Source organism: Hippopotamus amphibius, chromosome 6, assembly GCF_030028045.1.
Source record: "Hippopotamus amphibius kiboko isolate mHipAmp2 chromosome 6, mHipAmp2.hap2, whole genome shotgun sequence".
Classification (NCBI taxonomy): domain Eukaryota; kingdom Metazoa; phylum Chordata; class Mammalia; order Artiodactyla; family Hippopotamidae; genus Hippopotamus; species Hippopotamus amphibius.
This window is the reverse complement of record NC_080191.1, coordinates 50,206,312-50,227,935: the sequence shown is the minus strand read 5'-3', so window position 1 is coordinate 50,227,935 and position 21,624 is coordinate 50,206,312. Positions and strand designations below refer to the sequence as shown.

The window sequence follows — 21,624 nt, the reverse complement described above, 5'->3', positions numbered from 1 at the left end:
CTCTGCGGACTTTTGGCTCTCGGCTGCAGGCACTCTAGGCCAGCCCCACCTGGGGGCCTTTGTTATCCCTGAGTGCGTTAGCTAGGCCCACAGGGGTCCTTCCTTTGTCCGTCTCAGGCTCAGAGAGAAAGGCTACAGCCGCAGCTCCTCCCTCCTGCTTGTGATCAGCAGTATCCAGCCGCCACTGTGGCCACACAGTTTTCCTCGGTAGGCACTATCCGCTGTGGATTTCTTCCCTCCTGGCCTCTCAGTCTGTCTCCACACTGCCAACAATATTTCTCACCCTGAGCCAGTTCTCCGGTTCCCAAATTCCAGCTCCCAGACCCCCTGTTCAGCTGTGAATCGACATCACAGTCTGGACACGCTGACCCGTGATGCAGACCCTCCATGTGTTTCTCGCTCTTTCCCGTCTGCCACAGCTCAGCCGCTTCACCCTCTTTGAATAGTCCTAAATGCCTCCCTTCTGACCCAGGGAAGTTCCCCGTTGGAGAAGGGGTTTCCCCATCAGATAAGGGACATTTCCGCGAATTTGGCAATCTCCCCTCTGTTTCAGAACCCCCCGCCCCAGGGGGTGGGACCCGTCCCTCTCCTTTCTTCTCCTCTTTCTCCTTTTTTTTTCTTCCCTGTCCTACCCAGTTATATTGGGATCTTTGCAGGCCTTTCTGGTGTCCGAGGTCATTTGCTGGTATTCAGCTGGTTCTCTGTGAGAATTATTGTGTCTTTTGGTGTATTCCTGATGCATCTGTGGAGAGGGATGCAGTCCACGTCCTTCTGCTTCACTGCCATCTTTCTCCTCCCTTTACGTTAATTGCTACTTTCCTTTTTCTCTCTTCAGTTTTTAAAAATCTGCTTTAGAGAGTTGTGGTGTCATAATTTATCTTTCCCTAAAATGTTATGATTGTAATGATGAATAATAAATACAATAATACTGAACAAATGACTTTTTATTAAATTACTAAAAATCATTACTAAATGAAATTTATTTAGCCATGAAAGTGTGTTATTCTAGTCTTAGCTTGATCTTACACTGCTATTCTGTGAAATCAGTGTGGCTTTGTTTCCTTTTTTGTTTTTGTTTTTGCTTTTTCTCTGTGAATAACAACCAAACAACAACAACCTTAAAGACTGGAGAACATAGTAAATATTTCTCCACATGCGATACTAGAAACCATTGCAATTAATAATGCTCAAAGCGACTCTTCATATTTATACATTAGTAATTTCATCATATTATAACTCTGTACTTGAGATTACACTAGTCATTAATTTTGAACTATTCTTTATATGTGGATTTGTTAATCCCTTATCCTACTTTGCAAGTGAGATGGGTGAGGAAATGTGTCTTTTTTTTGTTTATAATGTTATATTCCATTTGATATCTTATTTTTTTAATCTAAAATTCTTGCCTTTTAAAGCAGAATAAAAATTTCAAGAAAGAGAAGCTAGGCTGTCTATAATATCAATTCATACATTTGATTAGGAAGTGATACTTCTGTAGAGTCAGAATCATTGGTTTGTAATAGTTTTTTTTCTTTTCACATTACTATTCTAAAAGCAAAAGCACATTAACAGTTAATTACAGCAAGTCATGGAAGAGGACAGTACCAAGTACAGTGTTTATTTGCCCCTATATTCTTCCTTTGGGCTCAGTTTAACCACATGCTCTGTGTCAGAGGAATGCTTATCATGCAATTCACCCAGATCTTTGTGCATTTTTTCCCCATAATATGCAGACTAAATCCTTTTACAGCAGTGTAAATGAATGAGCTACTGCCACACACATCAATTAGGGTCTAACTCAAAATATAATGTTAGTGAAGAAAGCATATCAAAAAATTTAATGCTGATTGATACCATTTTTACAAATTTTGGAAACATATTAAACCAGATTATTAAAGATGTATAGGTTAGTATAACTCCAGTGGAAAGTATGTAATAATAAGTCCAATTCAGAATAGTGGTTACCCCATTGTTGGGGGTTGAAGGAAGAATGTGTGAGGCAAGAAAGTGATGCATTTGAGAAGGAATACAGAGGCTTTCTAAGGAACTGGCATTATATTCTCTTTCCTGATTTGGATGATGTGGACTCAGTTGTATATTTTAATATACTCATTATCATATATACATATTATTTTGAGAATGTGAAATATTTTATAAAAAATTTTTTTTCTTTAAAAAATAAAGCAGAGATTCTACCAGTCTAGTATTGATCTGTAAAGATCTTTGGTCCTACCAAGAAATCTTGCAGTGTGCTATTCCTAAGATTCTGAAAAGGCAGTACAGTATAGTGTCTGGTGGAGATTAGTGTCACACTTCCTCATCCTAAAAATGGCCCAAGAATTTCTTGTACCTTAGACCCTTAATGAAAAAACTGTGTATGTTTTAAGAGCTCACTGAAGACTCTTGACCAAGGCACATCTTGGTGGTTTAAACCAATTTTAATTATGTGCTTTTCCACTATCTGTCTTTTCTGTTCCTTTAGTTGCTTCATGAATATTGGATGGCTCTGAGGAATCGTGTGTCTGCTGTTGATGAACTTGCAATGGCTACAGAACGTCTAAGAGTACGTGATCCTAGGGAGCCAAAGCCCAATCCACCAGTTCTTCATATCATTGAACCACATGAGGTAATTTGCGAGTGAATTACAGAAAAGATCACACCAAATGGATGTCACAAAAATCCAAGATCCATAGAAGGGACAGAGTCAGGGCAGTGATGTCTTCAATAAATAAGTGCTTCATATCTACTCTTAGTTTAAGCCATGTGAAGTTGTTTGTTTTCATAGGTCAAAGATGAGCAATTTCATGTCTAATACATGTTTAGCATTCACTGTTTTGGTGTGTTTGCACATTTGTTTCCATACTGCATATCCATCTATTCTCGAGCAACTTTTGTGTGCCAGAACCTAAAGATATTCTTGGTCAGTTTTTAGATGTATGTCCTATTACCTTAGCTTTTTCAGAACTAGAAAAATCTTCCATAGGGGTGACCAAGAACTTATTTTGTACTGTTTTCCTTTGCTAATGATGAACAGATATTGACAACTTATCATCTGCTAAATCCCTCTTTGTATCTCGGAATTAATAAAATAACTCCACCAACCTCTTTTCTTCATCTTAAAAGTATTATTTTCTTTATAATTTGTTTTTATTCCTTTAATCTTTTAAATCTTTTTTTTCTATAAAGCTTGGAAGCTGTAACTGATAAATATTCATTATATACTATTTCACGTAATTTTTAAAGTAGAATTCTCAATAAGTTTTCACTGAAAACAAATTCTTCTTATTTTTATTCTTTGTTTTCTATTACTATATTCTACTTGGCTGGGGGCACAGAGAGGAGGAGGGCAGAGAGAGTCTTCCCTGGATTTCTTAAAATTGCTTTATTTGTATGGCCAAAGTAGCATACCATTTTATTTTTCTTTATCCCATAAATGTATTATTGAAAAGTCATACACAAATAGCCTTTAGTTGATTTTTAACCTACTTCAGGTATATAGGGAAACTTTTTATTTAAAAGAATTCTACATTGAATTTTATCTTCTATATAACAAGATATATATATATATATATGTATTTTTGAAATATATTACCTAGTATCCATTTTGCAAATTTGAGTTTTCACATGTAAATATGTTTTCTTAAAATAGGACACTTTTTAAGGAAAAGTTAAAATAGAATAATTGTGCATGTTTAATATAATGTTACCATCTTAGAATAAAGAAGTTGTTTTGTTTTTTAGGTAGAACAAAATCGTATAAAACTGCTAAATGATAAAGCTGTTGCTACATCACAACTTCAGAAAAAACTTGGGCAGCTTCTTTACCTAACTAACTTGGAGAAGGTATTATTTTTAAAAGATGCTACTTTTTCCTGTATTGTATTATCAATAAACCACTTTATTGACTCCTTTCATTTAATATAGTAGTCGCCTAATCAATGGTACAAGTTTTTTTTAATTGTTCTTTGATTTGTTTGTGTGAGTTATATGAGTCAGAACACTAGCTATGTCTGCAATAGCTACATAGATCACAAAAGAAGATGATATCTGTAGAAAATATGTTATACAAATAATGGAAAGGGTATGCAGTATATAGTATAGCACAATGTAAACAGACTGTAGTTCAAAGCCTTCAGTAGTGAAAGTATTACAGCATACCTCTTGGCAAAGGTATACACATGCATCCAATAATGCATACACAGATTTTTTTTTTTAACTTCTTCTTTGAAACTGTGAAGTGTGTTTGGAAAGCTGCTAAATAAGAGGACATGGTAATGAATTATTCAATGTAATTCACAACATATTTTGTGAGTAGTAAGCAAAGTACTATATTAGACATTGAAAATGGAATATAATTCCATTTTCTGGCAAGAATATATGGCAGTTGGCAGAGTAACTTATCAGAACAACATATAATAGTAGATTTTTGGATAGGGCAAATGAAGGAAAGCAGTAGACTACCATTGGTCCTGAAAACTGGTACAAAATATGTTTAAGTGAATCATTAAATCTCAATGATGAGAAAATGAAAAAGTTGAACATTCATTATGGGTAAAATGGCATGGTAGTTAACAAGGTGGACTTTTGGACCTAGACAGTGCAAGTTTGAATCATGACACCACTATTTTCTAGATATAGGATTTTATTCAAGTTATTTACTTCTCACTTTCCCATCTGTAAAATGAGGATAATAGCACTATCTTTAGGGCTCTCTTGAGGATTAAATGAATTAATATATATAAAGTGCTGGAGTGGTTTATTAACTACTTTATTAACTACTTCCTAGGTATTTGCTATTAATATTATTTATTACTATTATTATGATGAGTACTATTTTGGCAGGGAAAAAAAAGAAGAACTTTAAGTCAATCCCATGCAAAATGCTAGCTATAAAAAAATAACATTTGGAAAAAAAGTATTGCCATTTCTGGACATGAGTTTTTAAAATATAAGATTTCTATACTTTAAATAGGATAGTCAAAACTAAGAGATAGTTGATCATTCTTTTAATTATGGAACATAAGTTGATATCCTCTATATGGTGAATTATTTTTTAAAAAGTTAAAATTCCAAGGATATAATCTATGTAGGAAAACCCATTTGGCTAAATATATAAGAAAGAAATTTAGTCTATAAATGAAGGAAAATAAGCAGTCTGCAAACTGCTAAGCATAGGACAAATCCAGCCCGTGGCCTGTTTTTGTAAATAAAGTTTTATTGGAACACAGCTATACTCATTCATTAAGTGTGGTCTACGGCTGCTTTTGTACTATAATAGCAGAGTTGAGTAGTTGCAACAGGATATCATATGGCCCACAAAGCCTAAAATATTTACAGTCAGCCCCTTTATGGAAAAAATGCTAATTCTTACATTAAATAAATTAGAAGAGATATTGTAAATTATGGTAGATTGTTTACAAAATGCTATAGTAATACCTTCTCTTGCGCGCATGCTCTTAGTTAATCCCCTCCCACACTGACTCTAGACTTAGTCAAATGACTTGCAAAGATTTGAGAAGTCCATGCACTTTGGAGTCCTCCCAATCATGTTGTCTTTTGGAACTCTGAGAATATGTGAAGAAGCCCAGGTGACCTTTCTTGAGGAGCAGAATCCTCAGTTTAGCCCTCTCCCCAGACCAGCTAGCCTACCAACTGCTAGACATGAGTGTGGGGCCGTCCTGGACCATCCAGCCCAAGCCAAATTAGTGCATCCCAGAATTACCCAGGTGACCTGTAGAAATCAGGAGAAATAAATGGTTTTTTAACCACTAAGGTCTTAGGTGGTTTGCTATATGTTACCTGAAACAAATCAATAATTAACAGAGGAAAAGAATAACTCGGTCCAACTTTTTTTAAATGCTTGCATACTTAAATTATACACGGGTGAGTCAAAAATTATCCGCCCTCTGGCTGTAGAATTTACAGAAGTTTTAATATAACCAGTGTGTGGATAATTTTTTGACTCACACTCGTAGTTAATGGAAATGTTTTAACCATTAGAACTGCTGAATCCATGCACAATTTAGCTTTGTTTTTTCTACTTATGAGAGACAAAGGATAATCAAGAAAAGAACAGTTTAGTAATCTATGAGTCTAACTTACTTTCCTTTACATTTTCCTCAGTTTAAAAACCTGTTCATTTGATGGCTTTTTTGGAAATCTTTCCATTTTTAAAGAGATTTTGAAATGCTATTATACTTTGACATAATTTCCAGGTATACATAGGTCTCAAATCAGTAATATTTCTGCTTTCTAATTATTTGCTTTGCCTTAGTGAGACTAGAAAAAGGGCACTGAGAAGAAATCAGTGTTAATAAGGAGTTATATGAATAAATGCTGCCTCTTCTGTCTGTGATCTCATACCAAGTGGACATGAAGAATATCTATTTCTTTATAAAAAAAAATCTAGCATGAAAGTAAAATATGAGAATTTAGCTAAATTATATCATGTTGCTTTTTATTTTGCCTTCTGTAATAATCACAAATATAGTAATATGATAACTTTAACAAACTGTATTAAAAATTGTGTCCATTTTTTTGTTCACTCCTCAAATAAATGTTATTTGTAAATCCCACAGGAATGATAGTATTAGGTAATATATGAATTATTAGGTCATCTCAATTATTAGATTATTTTAGTTGCAGTTGCCAACATTTACTTTTATAAATGAGCTGTAATACATGTATCAAGTTTTAAAATGTAACCAATATATGTTTTAATTCTTCTTTTTTGAATAGTCTCAGGATAAAACATCAGGAGGTATTAATCCAGAACCTTGTCCAATCTGTGCTCGGCAACTGGGAAAACAGGTGAAATTATAATAAATATTACATGCATTTATAAAACACTTTACAGTTTTCAAAGGCTTCTACACACAAACTTCCCCCCACCCTCAAACTTTGTATCCAAGGCAAACATTATCTTTATCTTAAAGGTAGGGCCAAAGGTTAACTGACATGCTTAGTGTCAAATATGTTTGAGTAATGTTTTCCCTTAAGTGATAGGTGAAACGTATTTCTAGAATAACCCCATCTTTTTCATCAAAGATGAATAATGTTAAGTGTTTTTTCTAGTCACTTGAGTCTGTCAGTTTAACATGGTTATTTGGTAATTGTACAGAAATATAATACAGCATACTTAAGGTATTACAAACGTATAGTAACATAGTTCTCAGTTAATATTATTAATATCTAATAGTACCAGGATTTAAACCATAAATAACAGCAATCCTGAGGGAATGTATATGTGATTTTTAGGAGACTATTATATCAGTTAAGTATATTTCTTTGTGAATATTAGTATACAAATGTCTGTAAGCTTAATGGCACTATATTAGTTTTCCTGAAAGAGAGTATTATTTTTATTTAATGAAATGTGATTTTGGATACTATAAGTTCCTATTTTGTATGATAAATATATGTAATTCATTGCTTTTCCAAATTTTAAAGATAAGTCTGTTACTGTTAAATGAGTAAAAGTGTCCTTGGCACTTTTTTCTATGGAACTGAGAGTAGAAGGTTAAATATATGAGTTCCATATTCTAACCAGAAATAATCAGGAAGAACATACCTTTTCATTTCCGTGAATTATGGAGAAGATAAGATTTTAAAGGATATTTTATTGATGATAAATCTTAAAAGGATAGATTGGAAATTGAGCAGAAGAACAGTAATGTACAGATACTGGAGATTTCTGATAAAAATCAGTGATAAATACATTTTGATAAATATTACTATAAAAATGGAAAGGATCATGGTGTAAGTAATTTCTTCCTTTGCTTTTAGTTGTGGTGAGATTCATGCAGCTAGATTGTCTCAGAAATTGTATTATCTTTAACGTTTCCATCTCATTTTCTATATAATAAATGCTTTAACATGTGAAAATGTATATCTACTTACTAATAAGTTGTATAGAATATATTGAATATGATATTATGTCCAAATTAATGTTGTAGTCTATTCTATTACTCTACTGTTATAGTGCCAAAGAGTACTTTGCATTTTTCCTAAATACTGAAATGAGAACACCAGCATCTCACAAAATAATGATGGCTGACTGACTATTATCCTCCCATTAGGGTGAACAGAACTAAAGATTATGAAAGCTTACTCTGGTTGGACTAAAAAATAGTTTAAAAATATAACTTAGTTTTTGTGACTTAAAGGATATTTATATCATGAAATATTTAGGAAATGAAATTATGACTCTCTTCTCCTTTTAATATACTTATAGATTGGAAGGCATCTTTGATAGCATCTCACTGAGGCATATTCTGTGTGTTTTCTTTTTTAGTGGGCAGTACTGACCTGTGGGCACTGTTTCTGTAATGAATGCGTTTCCATTATTATCGAACAGTACAGTGTGGGGTCTCACAGGAGCTCCATTAAGTGTGCCATCTGCCGCCAGACCACATCTCACAAAGAGATCTCGTATGTCTTCACCTCAGAGAAAGCCAGCCAGGAAGAGGACATCCCTGTGAAGGTAAAGGCAGTTAAGAACATGTAGATGCCGCGTCAGAGCAGTGTAATAGGAATCAGTATTTGGCAGTGAGAGCATCAAAAAGAACAAGGGGGCACAGTGACTGTGGAGCAGCCACTTTTGTCTGTCTGCAGATACACTGCCCCAAAGCCTCCGCTTTATCATCTACTCATTCCCCACGGGAGGAACACAAGACCACTTTTTCAAACACAGCAATAGTTATGTCCACTGTGGCAAAAAAAGTGACATCTTAGAATTCCAGTCCCTTACTATTTTTATAGTGTTTCTGTCTGCTACAAATAGAGCTCTGATTAAATTCAAGGTTTCTTTTTCTTCATTCTTGCATTCAGCCCTGGGTATCAGGAAAAGAAGATGTGCCCCACCAAATTGAAGGATAAAAAAATTGATTACTGAAGTTAGTGAAGACTGTCACAAGGAGGTAGTGTACTTGTAGATGGCATGAGTTGGTATTTCAGAGTATAGCCAAAACTTCGTTTTATTTTCCTAATTTTTTTCCCATGCTTCATTCAGAATTTTAAGAAATAAGAGTTTAATTTAAAATCCAAATAGGATCTGTAATTAGACTTTCTGCCTAAGGGGTATTTATTTAATGAAAAGGCTTTACTAGACTTTTTTTGGTTTTTGTTTTACTTAAGCATGCTTTTTTTTCTTCTAACCAAACTTAGCCAAAGGACAACTCAATGTATGAGTATAGTAGGGAATACAGGCCAGAAGGAGTAGTTGGGAGAATGGTGGGGCTGGCTCATAAGCAAAAGGTAGTAGAATATTTTTCATTCATTTCTTCTCCTTCTGCGTCCCTGATGCTCTCTGCTCACTTATTTTTCAGGCTTGTATTTTGTGAGTAGAATTAACCACAAGTTGAAACTGGCAGGAGTTAGGCAGCTGTTAGGATGCCCGCTCCTGAGAACACTATAGTTCCGTTAAAGAATATCTAATTGCTACTTATTCTCACTGTTATTTGAGTAAAACCTGACCATATCAGTCACAGTGCTCTCAAGCATATTGAGATAAACAGGATCCCAAAGTTGGGATGAACTTTCATTCATTCATACTTTCCGTACATGTTTACTGGACACATACAGTGTGCCAGGCAGTGTGCTGGGCCTCACAGATGCAACACACACTCATGAGTAAAGCAGGCATGATTGCTGCCCTCATGGATTTTACAGTTTGGCAGTAGGGGGAAGGAGTTTGACTTGAGGCAGAAAGCACAGACATTAAGCAAATAATTAATGTGATAAGTACTGCAAAAGAAAATCAAAGCTAGCTTCTCCGCCCTCAGAGAATGGCAGTTAAGCAGCTGTCTAAATGATGAATGGATCAGCCAACCTAGAAAGAGGGTAGAAGTGATCTTGTCAGGAGGATGCTGCAAGACAGAAAAAAAAAAAACAAGCAAAAATCCCACGTACGTGAGAAGGTCTGAGCCGAAGGAACTCAAAAGGAACTGAGTGGCTGCAGTGTAGAAATCATAGAGGAGAGTAGAATGAAATGTGTCTGGATTCTGAAGAGGGGCCAGATACTGAAAAGACACCTGAGCATCTGAGAATTTTCTTTTCATATAAAGAAAGCTATTAACATGTTATATGTTATAAGCAGAGAAGTATCATGATCAGACTTGGATTTTTAAAAGATTCCTCTTGCTACAGTTTGAAAATTAGGTTAGCAGGAATAGAAAAGACTGAAGTAGAAAAAAATGTCTAGAGACCAGTTTAGGAAGCTACAATGGTAGTCATGATGGCTTTGATTAAGTTGGTGGCAGTGGAAATGGAAAGAAGTGGATATATTCAGATGTTTAGAGTTGATGAGTGAGATACAGTATTAGAGGGGTTGATGAAGAAGGAGATTTTGTAGGTGACCCCTGGTTTCTGATGTGAAAATTCAGGTGGGTGAAAGTACAGTTACTGATATAAGGTATTTGGAAGACGGGTACATTTAGACATACTATATTTGAAGTGCCTGAGACATCCAAGTAGAACTTTCCAGCAAAGTGTTAATATATGGAGCTGGAGATAGAAAATTCACAGTCATTGGCGTAAGTGATCTTTGAAGCCATGAAAGTGTATGAGATTGCCTAAGAAAAGAAACATAGAGTTTAGCTTCAGATCAGGTCCTGCAGCACTTCATAGCTTTTAAAAAAGTGGAATGAAGGGAGAGGAGCTGAAAAAGGAGACCAAGAAAGAGCAGCTAGAGGCGTAGGTGGTCTGGAGAGTATGCTGTCAACAGAGGCCAGAAGAGAACTTGGCTTCAAGGAGGAGGCATTATCAGCTGTATCCCGTGATGGTGAAGGTGGCTCAGCTACAAGATGGACTAATTTGGCTAATGAAGGTCATTGAAGGTCATTCAAAAGGAGCCCTTTCAGTGGAAATGTAGAGGCAAAAAGCAGATCAGGAGGGAATGGGGAGTGAACAGGAAGTGAATAGGTACAGATACAAAATGCCCAAATACTTCATAAATTGAGTTGTGAAGTAGAAAAATGAGTATTGTAACTGGAAGGAGATATGAAGTACAGAAAGACTTTGTGTTTTTTTTTGTTTTATTCAGTTTAAAAGATTCTTGAGCATGTTTAATCTTTAGTAAAGAAGAATAAATTGAAGATATAGGAGCAAGAAGGGATAATCTGTAATACAAAATTCTTGAAAAGACAGGGAGAGTGTTGATGTATAGAGAGAAAGTAGAGATAGATTGGACTATTGCATAACCAAGCTATAAGGGTAAGGGTTTTTATCAGAGAATAAGAGATCTTTTTATTATTATTATTGAAATATAGTTGATTTACAGTGTTGTGTTAGTTTCAGGAGTATAGCAAAGTGAATCAGTTACACATATATCCACTTTTTTTTTTTTTTAGGTTCTTTCCCCTTATAGGTCATTACAGAGTATTGAATAGGGTTCCCTGTGTTATCCAATAGGTCGTTATTAGTTATCTATTTTATATATAGTAGTGTGTATATGTCAATCCCAATCTCCCAATTTATCCTCCCCTCCCTTCCCCGCCAGTAACCGTAAGTTTGTTTTCTACATTTGTGACTCTGTTTCGTACCTAAGTTCATTTGTACCATTTTTTTTTAGACTCGAGGTGGAGGAGAAAAGGTGGTAGAAGCTGAAGCAATGAGATCTGAATGTTGAATAGGTGGTCCAAGTATATAATGTATATAATGTTCAGAGCTAGTATACTGTAACCTATTCACCACTGTAAAGAACTGCTTTCGTTTTCAGTCCCCTCTCCCCCTTTCTTCCTACTCTTATAGTTTCTTTCTCCCTTTCCTTCCCATAAAGAGTCTTTTTTAGCCCTTTCTTCTTTCCCTTCTATCCTTTCCTCTGGCCTCAGGCATCCCATGGGCCACAGGTGGCATTCGTGGCTAAGAAGGCCTGCTGACCCTTAGGTGAAAGCATTCATCACAGTGCAGGGAAGGAGCATAAGAAAGAATTGCTGTGTCAGGCTTCATGCAGTAAGGTTTAGGAAGTGATTGCTCTGGATACCAGTAAACACCACAGCCTCTATGAAACTGAGTCATTGAGCCCATCAAAACACCTGTTCATTTTATGGCAGCTTCCCTAGACACCCAGCAGAGAGAGCAGGACAGTTACGTTTGCTATCCTATTAAGACAGGGGTATCAGTGCACAAACACTGTTTATTATGCTCTGGCTTCTTCCTGTCTTTCATGGGTATTGATGAAATTAATGAAGCATTAATGAACTAATTAATTAACATGAATTAATTGAAGGATCTTGTAAAAACAATTTAAAGAATACAGAATTTACTAAAGTTAATTTCTCTTTTGTCATGGATGCATATATACTTATGTTTCCTTTTTATTAAATACATGACTGAATATTGTACTTACTATGCAGGCAGGTTTTATCACTTTTCCACATTCTCACCTTGCTTCTTGCTACATTTACTTTTGTTTTCTGTCACCGTTTCTATCTGCTGCTTCTGCCTTCTGCTGCCTGTCTCCTTTTCTGACCATCACATTTCTGCCAGCTACTCCTTGAAGCATCTGCTTAGTGTTTTCTCAGGTTCTCATTGCACACTGACCCTCTAAAACTGTCCCACTGAATGGTCACATTATCTATCTTGGAGTCAAGGGATATAAAGATGGCTTTATATGAATTACAAAGGCATTATTTTGAAATTTTATAAATATTAGTTCATACTATTGCTGAATTTAAGCTTTTTTTAACTGTTGGTTATCAAACCCGTGATCTTTATTAAACACTCCTGAGAATTCATCTTTTATCTCAAAGTTTTTATCTGAAATGTTTATTTCACTCTAAGCATTCATGTCAAGACTCTCAGACACAGCAAACAATATAATATCATACATGTTGCTTAATCATGCAGCTGATCTCTGATAAAAGATATTTGGAGAACATAAAAATAGAATTAAATAATGTAAGACATTTTTTTCTACGGGTATTTCACAATGAAAGGAATCCTATTGACTGACCATAGAAATAAAGTGAACAAAATGTTCCTTGGATTAGTGGATGCATTTAAGTTAAAGACTGTATCTACCCTAACAGCAGTGTGACAGTATTCCTAAATGACCCTTGGAACCTACTGGGCATTTCACAAAGTAAACAAAATTCCCCCTACAAGTTCTGACAACTGCCAGGCATTTTAGAGGGTGAAGTAGGCCTCCTGGCAGAACATATGTCCCACGTGGTCTGTTCCCTGTGTCCTCTGTTTGGCTAGGTTTCCTACAAAACATTTTTGTCAGTGGAAACCCTGACCCTATAATGGGGAGTTTCTGTCCAGGAGAAAATACATGGGGATAGCCACAGCAAAACCTTCCCACCCATACCACCCCCACACACAGTGCTGCTGCTTCTCAAACTTTTGAGTGTCTAATAATCAAGTGGTCTTCTTTTTATTTTTCTTTATTTTTTTTAAAGCTCTTTATTGCAATATAATCGCTTTACATTGTGCCAGTTTTTGCTGTACACCAAAGTGAATCATCTGTATTTATACATATATCCCCATATCCACTCCCTCCCGTGGCTCCCTCCCTTCCTTCCTATCCCAGCCCTCTAAATCATCGCCCATCATCCAGTTGATCTCCCTGTTTTATGCAGCAGTTTCCTACTAGCTATCTGTTGTACATTTGATAGTGTATATATGTCAGTACTATTCTCTCACTTCATCCCAGCTTCCCCTTCACCCCCCACCCCGTGTCCTCAAGTCCGTTCTCTACAACTGCATCTTTATTCTTGCCCTGTCACTAGGTTCATCAGTACCATTTTCTTAGATTCCATATATATGAGTTAGCATACGGTATTTGTTTTTCTCTTTCTGGCTTACTTCACTCTATGTGACAGACTCTAGGTCCATCCACCTCACTACAAATAACTCAATTTCATTCCTTTTTATGGCTGAGTAATATTCCATTGTGTATATGTGCCACATCTTCTTTATCCATTCATCTGTCTATGGGCATTTAGGTTGCTTCCATGTCTTGGCTATTGTAAATAGTGCTGCAGTGAACATTGTGGTACATGTTTCTTTTTGGATTATGGTTTTCTCAGGGTATATGCTCAGTAGTGGGATTGTTGGCTCATATGGTAGTTCTATTTTTTGTTTTTAAGGAACCTCCATGCTGTTTTCCATAGTGGCTGTACCAATTTGTATTCCCACCAACACAGCAGGAGGGTTCCCTTTTCTCTGCACCTTCTCCAGCATTTATTGTTTCTAGATTTTTTGATGATGGCCATTCTGACCTGTGTGAGGTGATACCTCATTGTGGCTTTGACTTGCATTTCTCTAATGATTAGTGATGTTGAGCATCTTTTCATGTGTTTGTTAGCCATCTGCATGTCTTCTTTGGAGAAATGTCTATTTAGGTCTTCTGCCCATTTGTGGATTGGATTATTTGCTTTTTTGGTATTAAGCTGCATGAGCTGCTTGTTTATTTTGGAGGTTAATCCTTTGTCCATTGCTTCATTGGCAAATATTTTCTCCATTTCTGAGGGCTGTCTTGTCTTATTTATGGTTTCTCTTGGGTCTTCTTTTTAAAATATTTTCTCAGGCTCCATTCCCATAAATTTTGACTCATTAGATCTCAAATCTGGTCCAGAAATATGCATTTTTAACAAACAAATCTATTGCTAATAGAGATATACAGCCTTATTGTAGAGAAAAAAAATATTGATTTCTACATTCAAGCTCTCAGAGAAACCTAGCAATACTATGTGTCAGGTTCTACTTTGTGTAGAATCTTGTTGTTTCCTTTCTGTTTTTTTCTTTGTGTTTCCTTTTTTTTTCTTTTTTTGTTTTTTGAGTTTTTGTTCAGTTGATTCAGAGGTGACTTGTAAGGTCTGTCTTATACTTTCCAAATATAATTAAAATATCTGGGTAGAATAAAACTGTAAAGTTCTGAATGAGTTTAAAATTGACATAAAATGATTTGGTAAATATAATTCACAAGTGGTTATATTTAAATATGCTTATCTAAATTTTTTATATAAGATACTTGATATTATCTTATAATATTCATTGTTAAATTAATATTACAAGTAATATAATATTAATGTATTGTATAACATTAATACATGAATATTAACTGGTAAATTTAGAACACACTTAAGTTTTTTTGTTAGAAAACGTCATGAATAAATATAATTGCAAAAAAAATTTCTATTCACTAGCCAAGTTAGCTCTTGAACTGTTAGTGAGTCTCATGTTGAAGTTAGCAATAGTTTGCAATAAATTGAACACACAAGACTTCTAAAATATAAACTATAAATTATCTTTATGAAAACATACTTTATGAAGTGTAAAGTATAAGTTTAAAGTGTAAAGTGTAAGTAAAGTGTAAACTCCATTAAAATGTGGAAAGGACATTGTTCATGAGATGAGGACTTTGTTTCATTCACTACTGTATCCCTAGATCTAGACCAATGCCTGGCATGTTACAGGTACTCAGTAGGTGGCTGGATAGATGGCTGGACAGATGAACAACTGATTAGTACTTACATATAATATTCCCAAAAACTTTTGGGTCCAAATAAAATTTTTGACTTCTTTGCAATTGCTAACTTTATCTCTTTGAAATAATTATTCAAAGTATTTTAAAGAACAGGATAATATTTTTGTGGCTAAGTTCACTTTGTAAAATTTCCCATTGTACGCCGCCTGAGTAGAGTTTCCTTTGAACTTTATGCAAGTAACATGTGAAGAACCCAACCATTGCCAGGCATATGCTTGAAAAGTATTCCTACTTTGTGAGACCAACCATACAAACTGTGTAACTGCACTAAATTGTATCTGTCACTATCAACATGGGTTTTTAGCATGGTGAACAGGTGCAGACAGAAATAAAACAATGTTAACTGATCTTACTCAGCTGGAAGTACTATGGACAGCACAGGCAAATTGAAAGAGTTAGCTCTACTTCAAAAGGAAAAGCCCAGAATAAAAGTAATGAAAGTCAGAAAATACAGAGACAGGAAATGACTTCCTCTATACTAAACAATAGGAAACATTCAAGTTATTTGCAAGTTACAAACCAGCAAGGAAACCTAAAGAAAAATCTTTGACCTATCACCAAATTATAACCCAGTTTCTCATATAACTGATTAGAGATCATAGTTTTTTTGGGTTTTTTTTGGGGGGGGGAGGGGGCCTAAATTGCATAAATTTGTCTTTTTTAAAGTGTTGTTCTTCAGTTAAATGAATCTTCAAAAAAAATCTCTAATCACAGGATCTTTGATTCTTATAGTATATTTAAAAGATTGCAGAAAATCAATCCAAGTAATAACTGGAAGAGTTAAATATTATCTTTGCTCTGGACTTCCCTCGTGGTCCAGTGGTTAAAACTTCACACTTCTAATGCAGGGGGCACAGGTTTGATCCCTGGTCAGAGAACTAAGATCTCACATGCTGCATGGTGCAGCCAAAAATAAATTAATTAATTAACAATTTAAATAAATGTTATCTTCGCTCTGTTTCAGATGTGATTGTCCTATTTCTGACAAGGCTGAAACTCATCTGTGGCAGCTAGCAAAGGTTAGGCATCCACTTGACCTTAGAGCAGTGAGAGGTACTTCGGGTATAATAGCATGCAACACTAGGATAATGACATAATTCAGAAGACCAGTTCACTTATGATAAACACAATGCCAATTGTATCACTGATGTAATAAGTTTAAAAAAGTCCCAGAATTACAAGCCTCCCACCCATTCCCCTAAAACCCTTATTCATCTGTAAGAAATCAGGCTAAACAAAAAAATATAATATTTTTTAGTAGAAGTAATTTGCACAAAAGAATAAAAAATAAATTTGGGGACTTCCCTGGCAATCCAGTGGTTAAGACTTTGCCTTCCAATGCAGGGGGTGTGGGTTCAATTCCTGGCTAGGGAGCTAAGATCCCACATGCCTTGCAGCCAAAACACCAAACATAAAACCGAAGCAATATTTTAACAAATTCAGTAAAGATTTTAAAAATGGTCCAAATCAAAAAGAAAAAAAAAAAATCTTTTAAATAAATAAATAAACTCAGAATAAAACGAACAGCACGCAGTGAAAAGTAATGTTCTCCTTTATTTTTCTTTCTTTACCTTGCCACTGTGAACAGTTTCTGTTTTCAGTTATAGAGATCACCTCTATGACTTTCAGTAATGTGCATAAATTTTTTCTTGTAATACTAGCTTTAGACAGTATCTGCTGACTCCTCACTTTAAAGTAGGAGGAAATTAGTATATCTATTCCTCCTTCATTCTTTCTTTTCCCTTCCACATTCCAATTTGTGTTATAGTATCATTTTTATATTGTAATGTTTATACACTCATTTTGTTATCTAATTGTAGATGTGACTTCTGTATCTAGGAAAACATCAGTAAGTGGTGTGTACAGTGTTGTAATGTAAACATTTTTCATTATAGAACCAAGCAGAGTGATTGAAGTCATGCAGAAAGGAACGTAACCCTAATCTTCTCTCATTTAAACTTTGCTTTTCAAGGAAGAATCTTCTAAGTATCCCCAGTCTAGTAGAAGTTCTCATTTTTTAGCTAGCTTCCTTCATTTCTATGTCACCTTATCTGGCACCATTATTCATGTAATCCTCATTCTATGATTCTTTTTTCATTGTGCTAAACTGCATCAAGATTTTAACATGATGAGCATGTGAATGGCAAATCAGAGTTTTTATACTTCTGAACATGACTTCATTCTGCCTGCACTTTAGAGTCGTAAATGACTGGCAACCCCCTTACTGTAAGACATTATTTGACATGTTTCATATGTATTAGTGTCTATGTGTTTCATATGTGTAGAATATATATAATATGTGAACTAATATATAATATATTAATATATTATAAAGCTATATTAAAGATAATATATACATAGTATCTATAAAATCCCTGAAGAGTTGGTCTGCCTGTTGACATAAAGTAGTCTATAAATATGAATATTCTTTCTGATATTTGATGAAAAATAAGACTGGGTACATTCATCATCTCCATTGCGTAGACTTTTTTCTGATATTCTTCAGAACACAGCAGCCACTTTAGCCCTTAATTCTACCACTGGAGCAGAGCATGACCATGAGAATCCATAGATGTTACAAAGAAAAAGGAATGGGAGAGGAATGTGGACAGATTTGGTAAACAGAGAAAATAAAAGGGGCCAAGGCAAGGAGGACTAGATTGGTGAAGAAGGGACAGAATGGGTAACAAACCCTTGGTTCAGAGTCATGGATTGCCATGCCTTGCTTCAGAGTTGCCAGTTTTCGGCAATAGCTTTCCAGTTATAGAGCACTGTTTTTCCTTTAATTATGGAAATCAAGCACAAGCAGCGCATAGATGTGGAGGGAATGGTGTGAAGCCAGCCACACTATGTCTTCTGTGGCACACTCATGGGTTTTTCCTGTTGTTCCCTCTGCTTTCCTCAATAACAAGACTTCAGAGAGTGAAAACAGTACCTCACTCTAAGATGCATTGGTAAAATCTTTAGACCTATTTTGGAGGAGAGGGGTTGATCAAAGTCTAAATCAAACACTACTTTGTTTAATTTATTGTTAGAATTCTTTCAGTCTCCTGAATATATGACAGAAACAAAGGTGAATTTTCCATCCTTTTAACACATTTAACAGCTTTTTAACTCAAAGTTTAGGTTCTCAGAATTTCACAACAGCCTGAGAGTGTAGAGCTGCCTGTTTCAGTGAAGTTTAACTCTGTGATAAAAATAAGTTAGTTGCACCTATTTAGCATAGATAAGAGGCTGTGAGACATTTCTGATCTCTATGCTATTAGACAACCTCTAAGCCAGATTTCATGAGAAATTCTTTGTCGGCCTTTATTGCTAATGGATATCTACTGATTTTTCATTGCCTTGACTGCCTAAATGGTCTGGAACTTTGTACTTAATTTTCCAGAAAGCGCAAGACCTATATGTGTAGCTTAGAGATCTAGTTTGGTTTTGTTCATTAAATTACAAGCAAGGGAGTGAAGATCTCCATAAAGAACATTTTATAAGATTCTTTTGTTGTAAAGAAGGAAAAGTCCATCCTTTTTCTTCATTGTTTTTTTTTTTTTTTTTTTAATATTTATTTTATTTTTTTTTTTAATTTTATTTTTTGGCGCACGGGCTTAGTTGCTCCGTGGCATGTGGAATCTTCCTGGAGCAGGGATCGAACCCATGTCCTCTGCATTGGCAAGCGGATTCTTAACCACTGCGCCACCTAGGAAGCCCCTTTTTCTTCATTGTTAACTATTGAAATGCTCTTGGCTACTTACCTCATGAGAGGAAAACCAGAAGCACTGACTTGATATGAGTGGTAGCACTTTATATGTCTCCTTTCATAGTTCCCTAGTTGACCTCAGAGAGAACTAGTGCCTCAGAGAGAACAGCCACAAAGATACAGTCAAGGCAGGGCAGAGAACAGATGATGGGTCTTCATTCCAGAGCTGGGCTTTGGTCACTGATATTTCAGAAACATGAAGAAAAACCAAGCATTAATCATAGTCAGAGTTGGTAGATATATATCTGGAAAAACTGAAGAGGCTAACGAGAAAGGATAGAAATGAGGAAAGGGACAGAAGAGGGCAGAGGTGTTTATAATTAAATCCAACTTTATCAATCTAATATATTATGAAATGATCTAGCAGTTTGAGGAGATTTCTCTTCCCGTGCACCCCTCCTCCTTAATTCCAGCCTGACTTTGCATCTGTGTGTTTACTGATACAGCTAAAACATAAGCTGGTTGGATTAAGGCTGCCAGTTTACCTGTCTTGAGAATGTTCATACTCTATTAACACCTTGCACAGGGATGGATTGATATCTCTCTTTCTTCATCTGTATCTTTTTGCCTTTTCTGTGATCCTCTCTTATATAGACCCATCTCCTTCTTCCTGTTTCAGTCTTTTTAACAAAGTGAATATTACTTTTCTGTAGCAGTGACCACATTGAGTAGTTGTCTCAGAGACTGGCAGATTTGAGCCAAAGTTTATTTATGTATTTGAGATAGAAGCATTAAAAAGAACAGTAGAATGTGCATAATGCTTATTAAGATGGTATAATAAAGCATTCACTGAAATCGCTTCCAGGCCAGACCAGCAGTATAAAGCCATCCTTTGCTTTTCTCCATATTCTGTAACATGCATTAGAGTGTATGTATTTGGGAATAAAGGAGTATTTTTTCATCATTGTACATTCAGTGCCTTGTATAGTTCTGGTCACTTATGTGCCCAGAAGGTTTTTGTTGAATGATTCGAGTAATCAAACGGGAACTTAACCTGAAATGCTCCAGGGTTTGAGTGATCTCTTTGATCACTTTTTATGGGCTCTGCTCATAGACCAACCATGGTCTTTTCAGTATAATTTTAGGACTTTTGCTTTTCACTTGGAAGTGTAAAAACACAAGTAGAAAAGAGAAAAAAAGTTAAGAATAAGGGCCTAATGTATCTCTGATTCTGAAGACTGGAAATAGAAGTCCACAGGGTTTGCGGACTTTATTAACCTCTCCTATCGCTGCTGAGAGGTAGGGAAGAAATGAGTGTTCATAGGCGGGAGTGAGAGAGCAGCACCTGCCAACTGGCGGCGTCTTTTAAAACCCGTTCCAGTGATGTCATTACACAACATTGACCCAAAATCCACCTCAGTCTGCTTCGTGTTAGGTTAAATCTGCTCGTCTTTCAGGACTGCTCTTGTCTGAAAGCTTTTATAAGTGGGAAAGCTATCGAGATTAATTGTAGGATTTAATTTGCCTGTTGTTAGTCATTCTGAATGACTAGAAAATATGTTGAGAGCTTTAAATTGTATTCTTAATCCCCTTTTATTTTTATTTTGTTTCTTCATTGCTTTACTCAGGCGTGTTTGGGATTGAGAAGCCTGAACGTACATATTAAATTTTTTTACGTTAATTAAACTGGTCAAGTATATACTGTTTACAGAGGACCATGCTAGGCTCTAGGTGATATAAAAGTAAATGCCATTTGGTCCTTGATTTCAAACAAATATCAACTGATAAATGACAGGGATATACTATACTCTGAGATATGATATAATATCATATGAAATCATACTAGATAGAATCATGGCAGGGCAATTAATTGAGGAAAAAGCTGTTCTGCAAATAAAATCTCTCATCTTTCCCTTATGAAAGACAAATTTAAATGTCAAACACAGAAAAGTCTAATAAAATAGTAAAGTCAAAGAATAGTTTTTAAATCCACATCATTCATCAAACATTTGTGAGTTACTGCAACTAATGTATTAATATAGCACTTTTGCCTATATTATTGCATTTAATACAATTAAATGTGAACTACATATAGAAAGTTAGGAAAATATTTACAACATAAATTTAATAGGTACAGTATATAAAAGGTCCTACAAACCAGGTTTTCTTTAATTGGCAAAGGATATGAATAGACAGCTTACAGAAGAGGAATTCTGAATGGCCAGCAAATGATATTCAAACTCATTCTCAGGAAAATGAAAATTTGGTTCCTCATTTTACCTATAAGGTTGGCAAAAACTGAATTTTAACAAGTGTGCTAAGAAGCCGGCACATCTAACTGTCAATAGTTTAAAGTTCTGGCATCTTTAGGGACAGTTTGATAGGGAACCTACCAAAATCCAAATATCTAAAAAGTTTCTTCAACTTTTGACCAACAGTT

At 35.3% G+C, this 21,624-nt stretch overlaps 1 protein-coding gene across 4 annotated transcripts in view; it reads left to right on the top strand.

The window, feature by feature from the left end:
• Positions 1-21,624, top strand: part of SHPRH (SNF2 histone linker PHD RING helicase) — a 99,818-nt gene that overhangs the window by 60,874 nt on the left and 17,320 nt on the right. For all 4 annotated transcript variants that reach the window (XM_057739053.1, XM_057739054.1, XM_057739052.1 and 1 more), the window contains exons 22-25: positions 2,483-2,626; positions 3,742-3,843; positions 6,739-6,810; positions 8,294-8,482. In XM_057739053.1, the coding sequence (XP_057595036.1) occupies positions 2,483-2,626; positions 3,742-3,843; positions 6,739-6,810; positions 8,294-8,482 (507 nt within the window). The remainder of the gene's footprint in view (positions 1-2,482; positions 2,627-3,741; positions 3,844-6,738; positions 6,811-8,293; positions 8,483-21,624) is intronic.